General features: G+C 40.7%; 1 protein-coding gene across 5 annotated transcripts in view; it reads left to right on the top strand.

Moving 5' to 3' along the window:
- The window catches only part of Fggy (FGGY carbohydrate kinase domain containing), a 384,056-nt gene that overhangs the window by 260,586 nt on the left and 104,380 nt on the right, over positions 1 to 19,090 (top strand). For all 5 annotated transcript variants that reach the window (XM_048453091.3, XM_087904859.1, XM_087904858.1 and 2 more), the window contains exons 10-11: positions 4,863 to 4,924; positions 14,256 to 14,403. In XM_048453091.3, coding sequence (XP_048309048.2) covers positions 4,863 to 4,924; positions 14,256 to 14,403 — 210 coding nt within the window. The remainder of the gene's footprint in view (positions 1 to 4,862; positions 4,925 to 14,255; positions 14,404 to 19,090) is intronic.

The following is a 19,090-nucleotide window of genomic DNA, read 5'->3' as shown; positions in this document are numbered from 1 at the left end:
GTATGCAGTAGAAGGCTGGATCCTGGTTTTGCATCCACTCCATTAGTCTGTGTGTTTTCATTGGGAAATCGAGACCACTGATGTTGAAAATTAGCAACAAATAGTGTTTGTTGTCTCCTGTTATTTTGTTGTGGTGGTGTGTCTTTTCCCTTCCTTTTGATTTGCTGGTCTGGGATTATTTATTCCTTGTATTTTCTTGGGTGTGGTTTATCTCTTTCTACCTCTTCAAGTTGAAGATTTCCTTCTAGCACCTTCTTTAGAGCTGTATTGGTAGCTTAAATCTGTTTTTTTTTAAATCGTGGGATATCTTATTTTCTCCATCTATTGTTACTGAAGTTTTTGCTAAATATATAGTAGTCTTGGCTGACATTATGGTCTCACAGCTTTTTGGACATGTGTCCAGGCCTTCTGGCTTTTAGAGTCTCCATTGAAAAGTCAGGTGTTATCGTAATAGGTCTGCCTTTATATGTTACTTGGTCTTTTTTTTCCCTTGCAGTTTTTAATATTTCTTCTTTTTTCTGTACGTTTAGTATTTTGATTACTATGTGTTGAGGGGGCTTTCTTTTCTGGTCCAGTCTATCTGATGGTTTGAATGCTCGGTAGCCATTTTAATTTTTAGGTTATAGAAATTTTCTTCAATGCTATTGTTGAAAATATTTCGGTGCCTTTGACCTGGAGATCTCCTTCCTCTATTCCTATTATTTTTAGATTCAGACTTTTCATCAAATCTCTAATTTTCTGGATGTTTTATGCCAGGATTTTTTTTTTTTTTAGATTTAACATTTTCATTTCCAGTTTTACGTCAGTGTGGGATTCTTTTGTGATTCCATTTCCACTCTTCTATGTCTTGAACTGTGTTCTTCATTTTGGTCCACTGTTTGTGTCTTCATAGATTTCATTAGTGGCTATATTTCTATCCTCTTTAAGGTCCTTGAACATAATCATAATAGGTGTTTTGAAGACCCTGTCTTACTCTTCAGCTTATATTGTTTTTCTCAGGGCCTACTTGTTAGCGTTGCTAGGCTTGAGTGGACACATGTTGTCGTCATTGTTGCTGTGTTTTCATGCTGGTGCCTAGGCATCTGGGTTTGGGATGATTTTGGAATTCTAGTTGTTGATGTCTAGGTTGGGTAGGTTTTCCCTTTTTTGCTTTAAGTTGCCCTCTCTTTAAGTGTACCAGATATGGGTTGCCAAAAGAGTGTTTCTGAGTCCCTGACATGTGCAGCTCCTTGTCTCCTAGGTAGAAGATGTTTCTAGGTATTGGGAGCTGGCAGGAAGGAATGGGGATGGGATGTAAGAGAAGGGGGGACTGAGAGGGTCCATATGAGGGAGGGAAGCTGGGTATGCCATGAGTGTCTGTGGAGTCCTCCGGGAATGGGGGAAGAGAAGGAAGACCTCCTGGTAAGGGTGTTCTGCTGTGGTGCTGGGGATTAGAGAAGAAGGACAGGAAGAACAGTTAAGATGTTTCCCAGGCCATTGAGGACCGGGTAAGGAGAGAGAGAGAGAGAGAGAGAGAGAGAGAGAGAGAGAGAGAGAGAGAATGAGAATGTTCAGGTGTTGGGACCTGCCAGTGTCAAAGGAATGAGGTGAGGGAGGAAGGCTATCGGAAACCATCCCTGGCAGTAGGGACAGAGAGAAAGGGGAGAGGCCACAGCATCCGGTCTGCCACAAAGGTGGGATAAGACAGGAGCTGGAATTGCAGCATGGGAAGGAAACTGAAGCTTGTTCACCTGACTCCCTGCCCAGCATGGCCAGTGATTTTCCTGAGATGGCAAGCCTCCAATGTTAACTAATATTGTTCTATAGAGATAATTTTAATGAGAAAAGAAATGTTATCTGTCTTGGTTGCACTGACCCCTGTGCTTATTCACTATGCTCGAAATACTCAGTTCACGTTGGCAGAAGTTGTGAAAACTGCTAGCACTCTAGACTATATTTGAGTTTTGACATACTGTCTCCCTTTATAAGAAAAAATACTTTTATTTATCTTTGCATCCTGTTCTTAAATTGATAAATAGCACAAAATAACCATATATCAGATGTTAATCTCACAAATAAACGAGCTAATTAACAACTAAAAATACATAAAATTCCGATTCTGTTGATGAGGGAATAACTGCTTTGAATTAAATCATCATTTATCCACTTACTAATGAAAATTGTGCTATGTGAAGCTAAAATTGAAGTTGTGAAAAACCGAGCATCGTTAGCATCGTCTTTCAGTGACGTTTACACCGTCCAGGGAACCACTGTGTCGAATTTTCTGCTCCTTCCAGCAGCGTGTTTTCTTTCATTTTTCTTCTTCTTTTTAGGATTTCCTACACGATTGCACGATTTACATAATTCCCACCTCTTCCTTCTCCCCTCCCCTCCAACTCTTTCTATGCCTGCCCCCACAATAATTAATGATTTCTTCTTCTGTAAAGTATGCTAGTGTTTTTTTTCTCTCTCTCAAACACAAACACACCCTCTATTGAAGGAAATTAATGTTGCTTGTGTATACATGTGTTTAGACTGACCAATTACAATTGGATAACCTATTCCTAGAGAAAACTGATTTATGCATTCCTCATTAGTTTCCTCTATTCATATTTCCATGAGAATTTTGGGTGAAAGTAAAGCCAATTTTTTTTTATTTTTTCCCTTCTGGATAAGAAAACTAGATAAGGCCAGACTGTGGTGATACACACCCTTAATCCCAGCACTCAGGAGGCAGAGGCAAGAGGATCTCTGAGTTTGTTGTCAACCTGATCTACAAAGTGAGTTCCAGGACAGCCAGGACTGCATAGAAAATTCTGTCTCAAACCCACCCCCCACAAAAAAAAGGAAGAAAGAATGAAGGAGGAAGAGGAGAAGGAGGAGGAGAAGAAGGAGAAGAGGAAAAGAAAGAAGAAGAGGAAGAAAGACACTAAGCTAGATAATTAAAGAGCCAAAATGACTGGCGTGGTAATACATGATAGCCCCATGGAGGAGCTAAAGCAGAAAGATGGTGAGATTTAAGTCAGTGTGGGCTGCATAATGAGACCCTATAACAAAACAAAACCAGCAAAAACAAGGACTTGGTAGATAGCTCAGTGCATGGACTATTATGCTTTTATGTGTGTTGTGCATACATTTCACTGTGTCCTCAGAATCTAAGCCCATTTCCTAGTACATTTAGTACTCAAAAAACACTAAATAACTCCATTCATATAAAAACTTCCATGTCTTTCTGGAAGGTCATTTAAATGTTTGTGTTGTGAACTCCTAATGTGCTTCCCATAAAAAATTAGCATTAAATGTGGACATTTGCCATATCTACTAAGATACTAATAGATCACCCCTGTGCTCTATGGGAATTGTAATTTTTTTCCGGAGGCTCTAGAATCTACTTTACTGCAGTGACCCAAAGTTGAACCAAGAGGAAGCACATACTTCAAAACTGCATGTTTCTATTTTTTTTTAATTGAAATGGCCAGCGGCTTTTCATTATTTTGATGAATTTCCACAAAATTGTTCTCAGTCGAAGTTACTGATTTACATTCAACCTAGGAGTTTATTAGGCCACACAGCACAGCAGTTATCAATGAGAACGTTAGGTGTTAGAAACCATAGTTTGAGACTTGGGGCTGTGACCTACTCCCTGTGACCGGAGATAAGTTGGCTACCTAGCTGAAGTATTCGAGCCCCTGCTTTCTCATCTGTGTGACAGAGAACAGCACCTTCCTGGGAGCTATGTAAGCAGAAGATGAAGCAGCGTGTGTATAATTCTTGGTTGTTGTTGATGTAAGATGAGCTAATGAATGTTAGGTGACTTTTATGCTACGGTTGGCCTTGTAGCAGACACACTTTTCTTCCTAGGAATTCTGTTTTAAACAAAGTTGGCGATAAAGAAGACTATTGGGGTTCAGAGCAGTTTAGTGATTCTAAGTCCCAGAGATGGTGAGAGGCAGAACCAGAGCCTGGCCTCCGTGTCTCTAAAATCAATTTGCTTCTTTTCTTCACAGCCCTAGTTCTTAAGAAAAACACTCAGCCAATTTCCATGGGGCCAAAATAGTCTGTTCAAGACTGAATGAACATAATTCTTTCCAAATGGTTGTTTTAGACTCCTGGAGACTGAAGTAAACGTTCAGAGATATACAGATTGGTGAGCAGGCCTAGAAAAGTGTGGAGAAGCCTTGATGTTTCCAGGCATAGTACATGTTTTGTTTAGAGCCACCAGGGGGATTAGGAATTAAATCCTAGACATAGTACTCTAGATACGATCTGTACAATCAGACATCCCTGTCCTTGCAGAGTTGTCCCGCTTTCCCCTGTGACAGTTTTCAGTTTGGGGTGGGGGTGGGGTTATTGGGCAGGTCTAGAGCACCTCAGCTGTGCTGAGCTGGGACTTCATCATTATCCGCTCACTCTTTTTCTGGGACGACGACTGCCTTAGTAAGGCACAGTAGGGTCTCAGCTGCTTAGAGGTGGCAGCCTGGATTAAGGGGGAGAATGACCAAGAGACAGTCATTTCAACAACCGAGATGTCTAGCCCTTACCCACTTAATGGATCCATTCCTTCTCAACCTTTGCCCTAGGGCCGGTGCTACCTATTACTACTAGCTCAGCATTAGGTGTCCTATCTGCCACTACTCTTTTTCCTAAATTTTGTTTAATAAATCCAAGGGCCTTGCATTAGAAAAACAAAACTAAATTTCTGAAAGAATGGATATATCCATATAGAACTGACTTTTAAAAAAATGTCCTTATAATATATATATGGACAACTAGTTGAACAAACCATGTGTGTGTGTGTGTGTGTGTGTGTGTGTGTGTGTGTGTGTGTATACATTAAGGATAGAGATACTATGAAATTGACCCATCTCTTTCATGTTTTTCAGATAGACCATATGGTGCAGGGCCATGCTGCCTTTCCTGAACTACAAGCCAAGGCCACGGCCAGGTAACTCCTCCAACTGTTCTCCCTGTGACCTTTCTTCGTAGATGTACGAGTGACATTCATTTTCAGAAGTTGTATGATTTTCAGAGCTTATGAACAATGCAAATGCTTGGCAGTACTTAAGATGATCATCCAGATGGTTTTGAAAATACATTTGTTAAGTTGGTTTTAGAACGATCTAAGAAAACTCAGAGAAACTACTCCCACACACAGATTGTGTGGATGAGCAACCCTGATGGAGATGGCTGTGCGTGGATTTGGGAGTCATGACTTCTTGGGTGTGCACCCCGGCATTACACCTGTGCAGATGTGTGGTCTTGCACAAGTGATTCAACCCCCGACTTCATCTGTGAAATTAAAAATAGTGGCTAGTATGCATTGGCTTCTGAGATATAGTAAGTAAAATCAAGTGCAAAGGAGTAACAGAAAAATCTATGTGTGTGTACTCATTTGTGCAAAAGAACTGCAGGAAAATTAAATTAGAAAACAACAAGGTTGGTTGCTCATAGAGGCTGTATAGGAAGGGGATGGAAAAATGGAATTGGGAGCATGATGGTAAAAGAAAATATTTCTGAATATTTGTTTCTGTATAAATCTCTCTCGCAGAACCATGGGAGGCCTCATAGCCCCATAACATGTTCAGAGGAAGAAATGTAGATGATATATAGATAGTTGATAGATGGTTGATTAGGCACATAGATACAAAAATAGATACATAGATATATAGATAAATAAGTAGATAGGTAGATAGATGGTAGATAGTTGATGGATAGTTAATTAGATATACAAATAATAATAATAAAGATAGATAGATGATAAGTAGATATGTAGATAGATGGTAGATAATTGATGAATACTTGGTTAGATATACAAATGATAGATAGATAGATAGATAGATAGATAGATAGATAGATAGATAGATAGATACTTGTAGTAGAGTGGCAAAATGAAATATAAATATAAACCATGCCTTCTGTATAACAAAGGAATAGCTTACCTATACTACCAAAAAGGGTCAAAGAAATATAAGAAGTGACCTAAGTAATTCTTGGCAAAGAATATTTTGGCAGTATTGTGCAATAGCTAAAGATAGGAATAAACTTCTAATTTCTAAGTTTGTTTTACATGTGCATGTGTTACCTGTTCTGAAAACTCTTATGTATAGACTATAATTGAGCAGATAGGTAAGTGCACAGTGGATAACGGAGCCAAGATTATCACAGCTAATGAAAAGAATCTTAGGAGATTGGTGTGCATGGAACATCAAAATTCACATGCCAGTGTTAGTGCAGTGATTCTCTGTTGGTATCCTAGTACTTAGGCTGAGGCAGGAGGACTACCATGAGTTGCAAGCCAGTCTGACCTACAGAGAAAGACTCTTTGTGTCCAAAAAAACCAATATACAGACAAGCATGCACCCTAAGTTCAAATGTTTGTAGGTTAGTTAGAAGTATTGTTATTCATATTAGTACCACAGATGATAAATCTTAGATGTCTACCTTTTTACATATTTATGTTTTATGTGAATATAAAATGAATTGAAATAAAAAGATTAAAAATGCATGTGTGTGACACAATACTATCACCTAGTATTAAGCAATAAGGAAGTCTAACATAGCAAGTGAGATCACAGACTGTGAGGCCAAAACTGCGTGAGTAGAGACTTAATACTAGCTGTGTAGACCTGAGCAGTTTACTTGATCTGTTTGTACCTCTGTATCTCACAGCGAATGGAACTAGCAATGTAAACACATCATATGACTATAGAGAAAACCAGAAGTGCAAGAGCAGTGGTTGGCAGAGGTGGCGAGTGGCGAGTGATAGTAGAAATTCAGTAACTAACAATGCTCATGAGAGGAAGTGTTGTTGATCTTCCTTGTTAGATGTTGTCACTCTGCTGGGGGCTTGCATTCTAACAGAGAGGATAGCCCATGCGGAGTCGAATGCATACATGCTGCATTAGATCTCAGCAGTGTGCTTCCAGGGTATAGAAAAGGAGGATGCATTACCTAGCCTTCCCCCAGGAGTCATAGTAATGCCATCATTATGGGGAAGGCTTATACCGTGCACCCTCATCAACTGGTACTTTCATTGCCTTAGGCATAGTGTAACCCAGAACAAGAATTCCTAAATTCCAATCATTGGTGAACCTTTGGAACTCTGTACCAGATTTCATTGATGATAGGTGCATGACTTTCTCTGAGCAGAGGTCATAACTGTCATCACATTCCTGAAGGACTCTGATGCACTAGATGCAAATAACAATTGTGGTGTGCATTATTATGGGATAAAATTGGATGATTAGCCCTGAGAACTTACTCTGACTTTAGGGAGGTGATATACTAAGGAAAGGTTTTAAACCGAACTGTGACAATGGCAACTACACTCTTACACTCTGATAAAAAGAGAAAGAAGCTCAGTGGCAGCCCTTCCCATGTGCCAGTAAGCAGTAGCCGGGTTACTTTCTCATGAAAGGTGTATGGGATTGCAAGAATGCTAGGCCTGGGATTAAAGATAGTCTCCTGTCAATTCGGCCACAAATGTCTTTCCATGACTCCATTATGAGCTCATAAAACCACAACCTTGCTTGATTTACTTACAGGTGTTGTAATATTGAATCAAACCTTAGCGATATCAATATGTAAATATTTAGTGCCCAATATAAACCTACAGAATAATTAGATTTTTTCAATGAAACCTAACTTCTATAACGTTCTTCTACAGAAGAACCCCATTTCAGTTTCTGCTGCAAATAGAAAAGCAAGACATTGTAGTTAGAATGCAGGCTCAAAGCCTGTGCATCAGCAAGTAATCCGGAAGCAGTAATTCATAGAATCCAGCCTAGCGTGAGCCCCGGACTTCAGTCTTGATAGCCCCATACCTCATCTAGCCCCCTCCCTGTTCTTCTTTCTCTTTAAGGATGAACTTCTCCAACATGTTTCCTACACCCCATGTCTCCATTTAATCATTTTCTTCTCTTCCTTTGCCTATGATAGTGTGAACTCTGTCACGTTCAGCTCCCTGAAGCTTTTGACATTAACATTTTTTGGTGACTTAAGCTTTGCTAATTCCACAGGATGCATTATTACAGGTTCACTTCTCACATTTGCCACAACGTGTGACATCAAGTCACTCCTTTGTCCCTTTTTCATGCCTACACCTAACATTCCAAGATGTTGTCTATCCTTGTTTCTAGTATTTCTGACTCTTCCTGCTTTCCAAGTTCACGGACTTTTGTTTTTCTCCCAGTAACATTAATATTCATGACAGCTAGTTCTCCGTAATCTTTTACTATTTTGTTGTCTCTTCCAAAAAGTAATCCCAACTATGCTCTTGACTTCTTATCTTTCTGTATTTTGATGACTCTCATGCATATTTATTGAATAAAATTAGTTCTCTTCCACCTTCCTATTTCTTTCGTCTTATCATACCAGATCTTTTTGGTACAGCATTCTCATATTTTAGGTCTTGAATGAAATACACAGAACTCTGTTAACATAAAGTTGACTTTTCACAACGGAAGGAAATCCATAGGCCTCCGTGCTGTTACTTGGGCTTTCTGAAGCCACTAACGCAAATTACCTCCCCACATAGCTTAGGTTCAACAAATCTTGTTTGAAATTGTGGGAACAAGTATAGATAAACAAATGTAAGATAAACAGATCCTCTTGATCTCCCATAATCCCTTTAGGTCCCGTCTCTGAATAGAAATTTCTTTTGAGCTTGTAAATTAAGTAAACAAATCCCATGTGCTCATACATGTAGCAGGCAACCAACATCTTTCTTATTATGGAGCCAGATATCAAGGTATTTTACCCCATAGACAACGATTGCTTACCATCGATGGCTGATCCAGCTCTTTTTCTCTTTGTCTTGATTTTCTTATAGAAACTAAACTAAAAATGTCTCAGAATGAAGTCCTAGTGAGAGCAGATCTTTGAATAGATGATGCTAGCATGATATATTAAGGTTTTCTCCTGAAGTCAAGGTTAGATCTGTCAAGTCTAACTTATTTTGTGAACATTGTGATAAAACAGGGGTGAAACAAACAAAATTTGCTTTTATAAAAATTATACATATATATATATCCACATGTGCATTTACATATAATGAATGCACAAACATACACACATGTAGTCTGAAACTGATAATTTCTAAATGAAAAAAAATTGTGGTAACTCAGGAAATGTAGAGCAAAGGGTACTGGAGCAACAGGAGATGCTGTCCTTGTCACTGCAGCAGAAATTCTTGAGTGGGACCTTAAAGAAAGGGACAAAAAAAAAAAAAGCTACGATGCTATGAGAATGGTCCCTCCAAATAGAAAGACTAGCAAGTTTCAAGGTATTATGCAGCATCAGCTGGGCGGGCTCAGATAACACTATGAAGACCTGGTAGCTGGACACAGTGGGAGGGACGGTGTCAGATGCGAGATGGAAGTTGCCAGTGGCCAGCCACCATGCCAGTCATCCTAGATCAGTGAAAGGACACTGGATTTTGTTCACTGATTTATTTTTGGTTTTGATCTTGGGGTTCTACATCTTGAACCCAAGCCATGTACCTACAAAATACATAGTGAGCACTGAGCCATATTCCAGCCCCAAGGTTTGTATTTTTTAAGCGGAGGAGACACATGATGAAATTTGCCTTTTAAGAAGATTACCCTAGCTGCTCTCTTGCAGACAGAAGGAAGCATTGGTAAGGGGTTCCAGATCAAGGGAAGCTTAAGAAAATAAGGCTGGGTTTCCTCAGGAGACTCGGAGTTGACTGAAGAGACTGAGTAGAATGCCAGACTGTTTCGCGTGCCTTTGGCAGACGTCATTATGAGGAATGTCCCTCTTACTGAGCCCATTGGTGGCAGGTCCTTCAGGACTATCTTTCTTCTGCTAACTCTTTTTCTTTTTTTCAATACCTGTCTATCTTTTTAAGTACTTTCCCTAGTTTTTCTGGTATTTAATTTAGTACAACTCAATTTTCTTGATCACATTGGTGCCTCAAGCTTATAATCTCACCAAGAATCAGTGTCTTCGAATTCACGATTTCTCTGGTATGGCATGTCTAGATTGAGTTACAAAGTCCCCTGACAATGGTGCACGGGGATGCTGAGATCCTCCCTTTCCTCACACAAGGCTGCGTTGAAGAAGGTAGTAAGGGAGCTCAAAGGTCGTGTTCAGCACAGGTGGCTGTGGGAACATAGACAATAAAAGGGCCCTGGGCTCGGACAAGGCTTGAAGATGATAGCACAGGTGATTCTGAAATGATGGTGGCCGTGGGATGGGTAAGAAGATTTGATGTACAGTTGATGAGGATAAAAGGCAGTTTTGCATGGTAGAACTGGAGCCAGGCTGAAAAGAAAGGGAAGTGTACCTGCAGTACAGCCAAAGGTGAGGGAAACTCCTAATGTCGGAGCCTCTTGTGCTAGAAGGGAAGCTTGTCAGTGAGGAAAAATGGGGAAGACAGCAGGGAGTCACTTCAGCTTCTAGGTGGAGGTAGCAGGTATCACCTCTGGCACTGTAGGGTCTCTAGGAAGCAGAGCAGAAAACCTGTCATGAGGGAGCAAGATTTGGAGGGAGTGACATTTGGCCACTAAACAGAGGTACTTAGAAGAAGAAATGACATCCTAGGGAAAGGTTAGAGAGCTGAGGGGAGCCTGAAATGCTGCTTGCTCTGCCTCTACTTCTGCAAGCCACCGGACAACTCTTAGCTTTAATTAAAGCCAGACACACACACAAGCATACACACACACACACACACACACACACACTAAGGAAAAAGAAAAATAGAGCATGTATATCAGAAAGGATGGTTTTTATTATGTTAGCTATTTCTACTAGAGTTGTCGTTGGCTCTTCTAGAAGCAGCTTATGGTGGTTGACTGCTGGACCTGGAAATCGTGAGACAATAATGGAGAGGGGATGAGGATGTATATTTGGTCTAAATCATCACTAGATGATAGCTGGAGTGATACATAAAAGAAAACAGTGATGTAAATGAATAAATCGAGTGAAAAAGGTACCAGAGGAAGTTCTCTGGAAGATCTTAGATGCTGAAGGGACTAGCAGAAGAGAGGACTGAGCTGCAGAGGGGTTAGTAAAATTGAAAAAAAAATGTTGGGAGGACTGGAGGAAGAAAACAAATGAAGAAGGGGTCAAGGGATGAAATGAGTTTCAGCAGAATGGGAAGAACAAATGCGTGAGAAATGAGGACCAGGATACTGGCAGTATGATTGCTTCTTTCCGTAAATTCCTTGTTGTTATTTTATTATTATTATTAATATTATTATTTATGGCTATACCATACATTCTTATTTTTGGCTTGTGAATATAATCATAGTAAACAAGAAAGAAGGTACTGAAGGCAGGCCTCTGGAAGAACTTACATATTTAAGGTACTAACAGAAGAGAAGATTGAGCTAGAGAGAGATTAGAAAAAATAATAGAGTGTTCTGGGGAAGAGAACAGATGATGGACAGCCTGCGAACCTCAAGAATGAATTGATTTGGGGTGAGGGGAAAGGGTGATTCAGACACTGTCTGCATTTGAGATTATGAAGACTACAAGCTGTAATAAAATACTGTGATAGCAAAAGAGAATGAGCTACTTGTTAATCACCTGTCCTTGCATAGTGCTCCGGGCTCTGCATGGAATCTTCTAGCATCTGGCAAAGTACAGACTACTGACTCCCACTGCAAAAGAGTGGCCTGGATTCAGTGAGGTTTCGTGTACCTGCTCTCCAATGAAGTGACTTTATGGTTATTGAAACTATTTTCTTTGTCATCCTTAACGGGACTCTCTGAGACAGAACACATGAGTCGGCATTCATGAGAAGGAAGGAGAAAAATCCAATTGGGATCAGAGTTATTCTGCTTGGAAGGAAGCAAGCAGCGCTTTGAGGAAGAATTGATAAAACATACGAGATGAAACAATGTCAAAACCAAAACCAGCATCAAGCGAGGTTAAAATTATGTGAATGATGACGTGCATTAGTTATTTTAATGTCTTCCAAGTGCACTTCATTTTGAATGATATACTCAGATAGCACACATGGTAAGGTATAATTGAAAAAGCATGTAGGGAACAGGCTGAATTCAAAGAATAAACACACAGCTGCAAGGAGGTTAGGAGTCAGAAGGGCAAGCATATGCCCATCCCCCAGGGATCTCATTAGTGTATGAGTGACCATATATGTGCAGGCTAAATGAATCTCACTGTTTGCAAAGACCCTCAGTAAATGAGACAATGACAAATCAATAGTAATTAGGCATATAGATTCTTATTGACCCAAATGTCTGAAGCCAAACACCCACTCTGAGATTCCTTGAAAGGCAGAATGAGAAGATTTATGGCCATTCACTTCTTTAAATATATCTATTTCTATAATCTAGGAGCAGCAATGTCCTTCCAAAGGGGAGAGTGGTTATAACCAGTGCAGACTCTTAGCTTTTGATGAGAAAGGTTATTCTTGAGGCTTTTGCTGTAAATATGGTTCCTGTTGGGCCAGACTAGGGAGATTTGGGAGATGGAAAGTCGGGATGTGATCGTATGTATATGTTATAGCCTTCCCTTCTGTGGATGCCTCAGAGGGCCTTTTCCTAAAACTGAAATAGAATATTCTACAACAGGGTTGTAGGGAGGCGACTTTGACATTCTTGTCAAAGTATCTGAGCTGAGATACAGAAAGCTAATGGCTTCATCATCAGTCACAGCTCAGGGTTCCATGTGGACCTTTCCCAATTGTTCTGCCACTGGGACTTCTGTAAAGGGTCTCGGTGATACATCCTCCCTGGACCACAGTGGAAGCTTAATGCATGCTCCAGGGATGGTAGCTGCTACTCCATTCATGGTTGGGCTTTTCCATTAATACTGTGTCCTCGTGCCAGAAGTAAAGGCATCGACTACAGATGCCAAGCAGGATTGCAGCAAAGAGGTCACTGGGCAGCAGGGCTCCCTCTGCTCTGCGGGTGTTATAACCAGACATTCATCAGTTTGTGTGCTCATGCGTGCACACACCAAGCTGTTTTGGTTTTCTACATTTTCTGCACGGGAGTTCCATATAAAAGTTTTACTTACTAGAAGAATTTCACCGGGCCTGGGTTTATAACTCATTGGTAATGTATTTAGTTAGATCTCAAGATCCTGGGTTTGATCTCCCAGAACTGAAAAAAAGCAGAAAGTGTTCACTGATAGAAGAAGAGAAAGATAGAATTTGAACTATTTTTATGATTCTTTTAGAAACCTACAGAAACTTCATAGTATACCACTCTTAGTATTGCAAAACCTAAACTGGAAATCTAGAATAACTCGATGTCACTTCTTCTAAGGTATTTTAAAAATGCAAGGGACAAATATCGTCAGAAGTATTTCAGATGTTTATTCTTATGTTTTAGCTCTATAATATTTTTAACCTTTAAACTGCAGTCCCAAGGACACCACACATGCGGGAGTGAGAACGACTCCTAATTCATCTTTGGGATCATTGGTCAGAGCTTGGGAAGGCAGCATTTTCCTAAGATCTCCAGCTTGTCTTTGTGAGTAAGCAGTGTTATACTACATTATGAATGGAGAAATACAAGTTCAGAGAAGCTAAAGCATGCTACCTAGCCAGGACAAATAACAAGACTTGAAATTAGCATTGCCTTCAATCCCAAGCCCACCTTCTTTTGACCTGAATAATGTCAGTGACTAACAGCATTGTCCCAGTTCCATCGTTTTGCACATCAATCAACTAAAACATAAAAAGGGGGAAGGCCTACACAATAGCATTTCAAGATCATGGTTTGGAATTATATGTCTGAATCTTGATCCTAACTGTGTATGAAACTCATTCATTGAATCCAGGAACATATATTTATCTCTATTTCTCAGTTCATAATTATTACTATAGTTAGGGAGACAGATTTTAATAAATCCTTTGCATATGTGCCACATTATACTACAGTTTACAGAATGCTGTTTGTTTGAATACATGGTCTTTGATCTTCATAATAACCCGATGAGGTAAGTTGGACGAGGATTGTGAGATGTTTCTCCAGATGAGAGGAGGGCAGCTCCAGAACTCCGAATAACCGTCTCATGCTCACACACCTTCTGGGAGTGAAGCCAGTGTCTGAGCGGGACTCCTGACTCCAAGCCTTTCCCCTTCCTACAGGGCTCTGTGAGGACAGTGGCTTGCCAGAGTGCACTGGGTAGTTTCTTATAAGAGTCACCGATTTGCCGAAACTTTTGGGAGCCTGTTTGCTTTCCTGGGTTTGACATCACGTGCAAATGGTTTCTTTCTGCAGAATAATTTGCTCTTCAACCCCATTCCCTTTTAAAATCGAAATCCACTTCTCTTCCAGATGCCAGAGTATATATGCATATTTGAACAGTCACCTGGATCTGATTAAGAAGGCTCAGCCTGTGGGTTTCCTCACTGTTGATTTACATGTTTGGCCAGATTTCCATGGCAACCGATCTCCCTTAGCCGATCTGACTCTAAAGGGCATGGTAAGTGAAAGCCAGTCCATGCAGGAAGGTGAAGGCCAGCCAAAGCGTTGCAAAGCTTGGAAGGAACAAAGTGAGGAGAAAGGAAAAGAGGGAACAGTTGAGGGAAACGCGCCAAGAGGCGCTGGTTTTTCTCAGTTGTCTTGTTATAGTCAGGTCGCCGCTGCTCTGAGGAAAGATCTGTTGGCCATTGTTGTTTCTGCGCCAACTTTCAAAGCAGTATTTCCTGTGTTCAGCTACTGCTGCCTCTTTGTGCCCTGGTGGGGCTGAAAGCCCCGCCTGTGTCATACGTGCGTTCACACTGGTTTGTAGTCTTTTTTTCCATCGCTGGCTCCAGACCACCTGGTACCTCGCTGGTAAACATTACCACCCGTGGTCAAACTTGCCTTCGCTGCTTATTGACTAGTCTAGGAGTCCTACCTGTTCAGAGACGATAGCAGATTTTTAGAGTTTCAGATTAAACGTTAATTTAAAATATAATTAATAACTTACATTGAGGGATAGAGTCAACTCTTAAGGAACTTTAAGACTGTTTTCAATACAGAGATTGTGAGCTCTCCTGGAGAGCCCAGGAGGAATTTGATGGGCAAACACACACCTACCTGAGAGAGGTGTAGCACTTCAGAAACCAGGGAGGATCAGGTGGCTGTCAGAAGTCTGGCTATTGAGAACATTGAGAGCCAGGCTTGGAGATGGATGAAACAAGTTAAACCTAGAGATGAAGAGTGACTTTCAACTCTAAGGGGCCAGGTCAGAAGCCCTGAATGCCGAGTCTAGGAAATGAAGAATAAGGAAAGTTAAAGTGGGCAGCGAGAAAGGAGGCTGTGAGCAATGCCATGCACGTTCAGGAGGCAGAGTTAACAGTGATCAGGCCTACTTGCTTCAAGAATTTAAGGTTTGTGGATAGGTTCATTAAGATTGTTTTAAATAGTTGCCCTAAAGTTCAGAACCTCACTTTTATTGCGTAGTTGGCCACATAATCAACTTCTGTTTATAAAAGGCATTCGTGGGCAAACAAGGAAACTGGACATGTCAAGAGTGTGTTTGCCAGAGATGGAGGCAGAGGAGAAATATCCAAGGAGGGCACAGCTGCTCTTTGCTTTCCGATAACCAATGCATGCAAACTGACGGGTTGGGAGGGGCACGTGTCATACAAGCAAAAAGAATACGAAAGTGTTAGCAAGAGAGACAAATGCCTGAAGCCAAGTACAGTTAAAGATGTTCAAGATGCTGTTTTACCAGTTCTGAAGATTGTTCTAAAACAGAGCCAGGCCCCATGGTAAAACGACCATGAATCTAAAGTGACACAGACTGGCGGCACTGCCCTTACCAGCATTTGTCACATCGTCAGACATCACAGTTCATGGTGATTTTTTTTTTCATCTGTTTTTGAGAATCAATCCTGGCATCCAAAGACCTAAGAATTACCAGTGGTAGAATATTGTAATCTGCTTGATCAGATGCAGAGTACTTCCAGGAGCCAGTGGAGTGTTCTGAGGGAATCTCATTGCATTAGATAAGTAAACATGCACTTAATACAGGGGTCTTCTCACAGTGAAACACAGGCCCAGTTATATACATAAATCCTGGTGTGCTTGCTTTTGCAAGAGTTTTACTGTCCCATAAGCACACCTCCTGTGTCGTTTAATGTTTCTTAACAGTTCTTTCCCTCTCTAACTGTCCTTGGTTGGGCTCAGCATGCAGTAGCTGTCAGTATAGGAGGCAGCATCACAACAGTGTAAGGATAAGAGGCCCTAGACAAGATGGAAGGAAGGCAGTTCTAACTAAATGCCCAACGAGTCCTCTCTTCAGCTCAGTTTTGAATAACATCAGAACAAACCTGCCCACCCCTGAAATTCTTCTGTAATTGTGTTCTATCCTTCTGTCTGAATCTGCACTGTTTTTCCCTAACTCATATGCTAGGTAGAGACCACATTGTGACTGTTTGTTTTATCCATTTGCCAATCCTATACCTCAGGTTTTCATTCCCAAAACATTTATTGTCCACATTCCTTGCAATAAAATAAAATACCAAAAGCTTAAAGACTGAGTTGAAATCCACAGCATCAATGTACTTAAAAAAAATCAATTGTGGCCATAGACAAGGCTGCAACCCCAGAACTGTACTTTCTTTATTAACTAGTGGCAATAAAACATACTCATAGCATACAAAGGGGAATCTTACATCAGGGTCTAGAGACAGAGAGATAGATCCCTGGTGCCTGCTTTCTACCTGCCTAGCTGCTAGCTGCAGGCTCAGTGAGCCTCTCTCAAGGAATAAGTCAGAGAGCCATAGAGCAGGAGATGAGGTTGATGCCATCCTTTGGCCTCTGCATGCAGCTGCACACACTGCATATGCCATGCACACACACACACACACACACACACACACACACACACACACACACAAATTTAATTAATTAGTGAGTGTCAATCACTGCTGCCAAAACAACAAGGTACAATAATTCCTGTATTTGTGGAACAGGTCTAAAAGGGCAGGAGGAAGTGCTTGATGGCAGGCTAATGGCAACTGGTATTATCAAGACAATACTGTTAAGATCAGAACTACAAGGAGTTTGTTCTTTTGTAGTTTGTCCTCGGGACACATAATAAGTATTGAGTATGAACTTAATAGTAATATGAATACATGAAGATAATAAAGAGGTCGTTTATCTCTACAGGAAAAAGTAACAAATGAACCATGATAATAGCAAATTATTTTGTTGTTCCTGGTTCTGACTATACAGATGAGAAGTATCTAATACTGATAATAATGTCCAAGTAAATTAAACTATGCTGTGATTTCAGTATACTTAGCAATGTGTTTGATATAATTGGGAGCAGGTATAAGAGTAATTAGACAGGATCCTTACCCTCGCCATATTGCTGATGTTAAAGGAAAGCAGAATGAACAAGTCCTAGACAGATGGGGTTGGTCTTTCTACCTGTCCGTATCTCTTTTCTTCCTTTGCAGAGCTATGGTAGTTAGGTGAATTTGGAGGAAGGGTTGGTTCCATCTGTGTGCCAGGCAGTGGTGATCTACCTCAATACTACAAAGACATGCAAAGAAAAGTCTTTGTACTCTGTTAAACAAGGAATTGTCTGTAAATAGGAAATGATGAATAGCTTCCACAGAGCATAAGGATATTCTGGGAAGTTTGTACATGTAGCTCCCTTAAAGGGAGTTCAGTAGGAAAAATGTGGCAGAGTAGGAACAAGAAACGACACTTGGAACATGCAGCAAAGGTCTCCTAGACATTACTTACCCTCTTAACACACACAGTGTGTTCTTCTGTTTTGTTTTGTTTTTTGCTTTTCTGTATCCTTGAAATAGAGTCAAAACCTAAAGGCAGGGGTGGGGGATGAGGAAAGGGGCTGGTAAGATGGCTCCCTGGGTGAAGCTCAAACCTGGCAACCTGAATCCAACCCCCTGGCCTCACACAGCGGAAGGAGAAAGTGACCCTTGCTGTTTATCCTCTGATCTCCATACCCACACTAAATGTATATATATTTGCATTTGAGAGTAATTTAGGAGGAGCAACTCAATGAAAGAGAAGGGAAATGGCCATGACCACAAGACAACTAAAACTGCAGTAATGGAAACCAAACTGACATCAGAAACAATGAAGGCTGAAAGGAAATCTGAGCTGTTTGAAGACTTAACGTGCGTTTGAAACTTATCCTGTTAGAAAAGCACAGTGCGAGTTGCTTATTTACTTGTAGGTCAGTCGCCCGCACCAAGCGATTGCTTTGGGATCCAACAGTTATTAGAGTCTTTCTTTGGCAAGTAAGGCCAGAGTGTCAAGATGGGGTAAATTTTTAATTGAAGTGTAAATCCCAGATATTTGGGATTCATGGGCCCCCATAAGGGACTTTATGCACAGTGCTGGACTTTGTAACATGCAACTATACAACAGGAATTCACATTGGTACGTTAGGTTTGATCATACCCAGCCTCATCCTTGCTGTGCTGCCCTTGTCACCAACCTTGTGTGTCATCCTTCCATTTCCACTCTTACCACAGTCTTTGCGATAAACTTCAGGCCCTGCCCCTTCATCATAGTGACTGAACCTTCCTTCTCAGCCTCACTGCCCAGGTTTCAGAAGCACTTTTCAGCCGTGGCTATATGTTTCTCTTCTATTTCAATGCCCATGATCATAAGCAAGAACAGGACAAGAAGCAGGCATCTTCCCATCGTGCACAAAAACATAATTTTCCTTACCTTCTGGCAACACTTATCCCCCTGCCATGGGGCTAGCTGTTTCCTTTTTCCTTTGATGATATGTGCAGTCATCTTGCAATAATCTACTGAAACAGAGGTGTTGGAGGCCGGGAACAGATAAGTAAGATACTTACCCTTTTCTCCTTTTTATTTGATAAGGAGAATATTAGAGCTGGCTTAATTATTATCTAAAAGAAACAGAAGCCTAGTCAATAGCAATCTTGTGAAAACTAGTGAGTCTATAGCTCCTTATAAAATAAAAGAAGTTCTTGCTTTCCGCCAAGCATGGTGGTATGTATCTATAATCCCAGAGCAGGAAATGGGAAACAGGAAGAAGGAATGCAAGGTCATTCTCAGCTACATAGAGAGTTCAAGACCAACTCAAAAGAAGAGAAGGATGGAGGAGAAGCAAAGCAATGCTTGCTTTAAAAGTAGAGAAAGGGAATGGTGACATTCATACAAAGATG

This window comes from Myodes glareolus, chromosome 3, assembly GCF_982192425.1.
Source record: "Myodes glareolus chromosome 3, mMyoGla1.1, whole genome shotgun sequence".
NCBI lineage: Eukaryota > Metazoa > Chordata > Mammalia > Rodentia > Cricetidae > Myodes > Myodes glareolus.
This window is presented reverse-complemented; position numbering and strand designations above follow the sequence as displayed.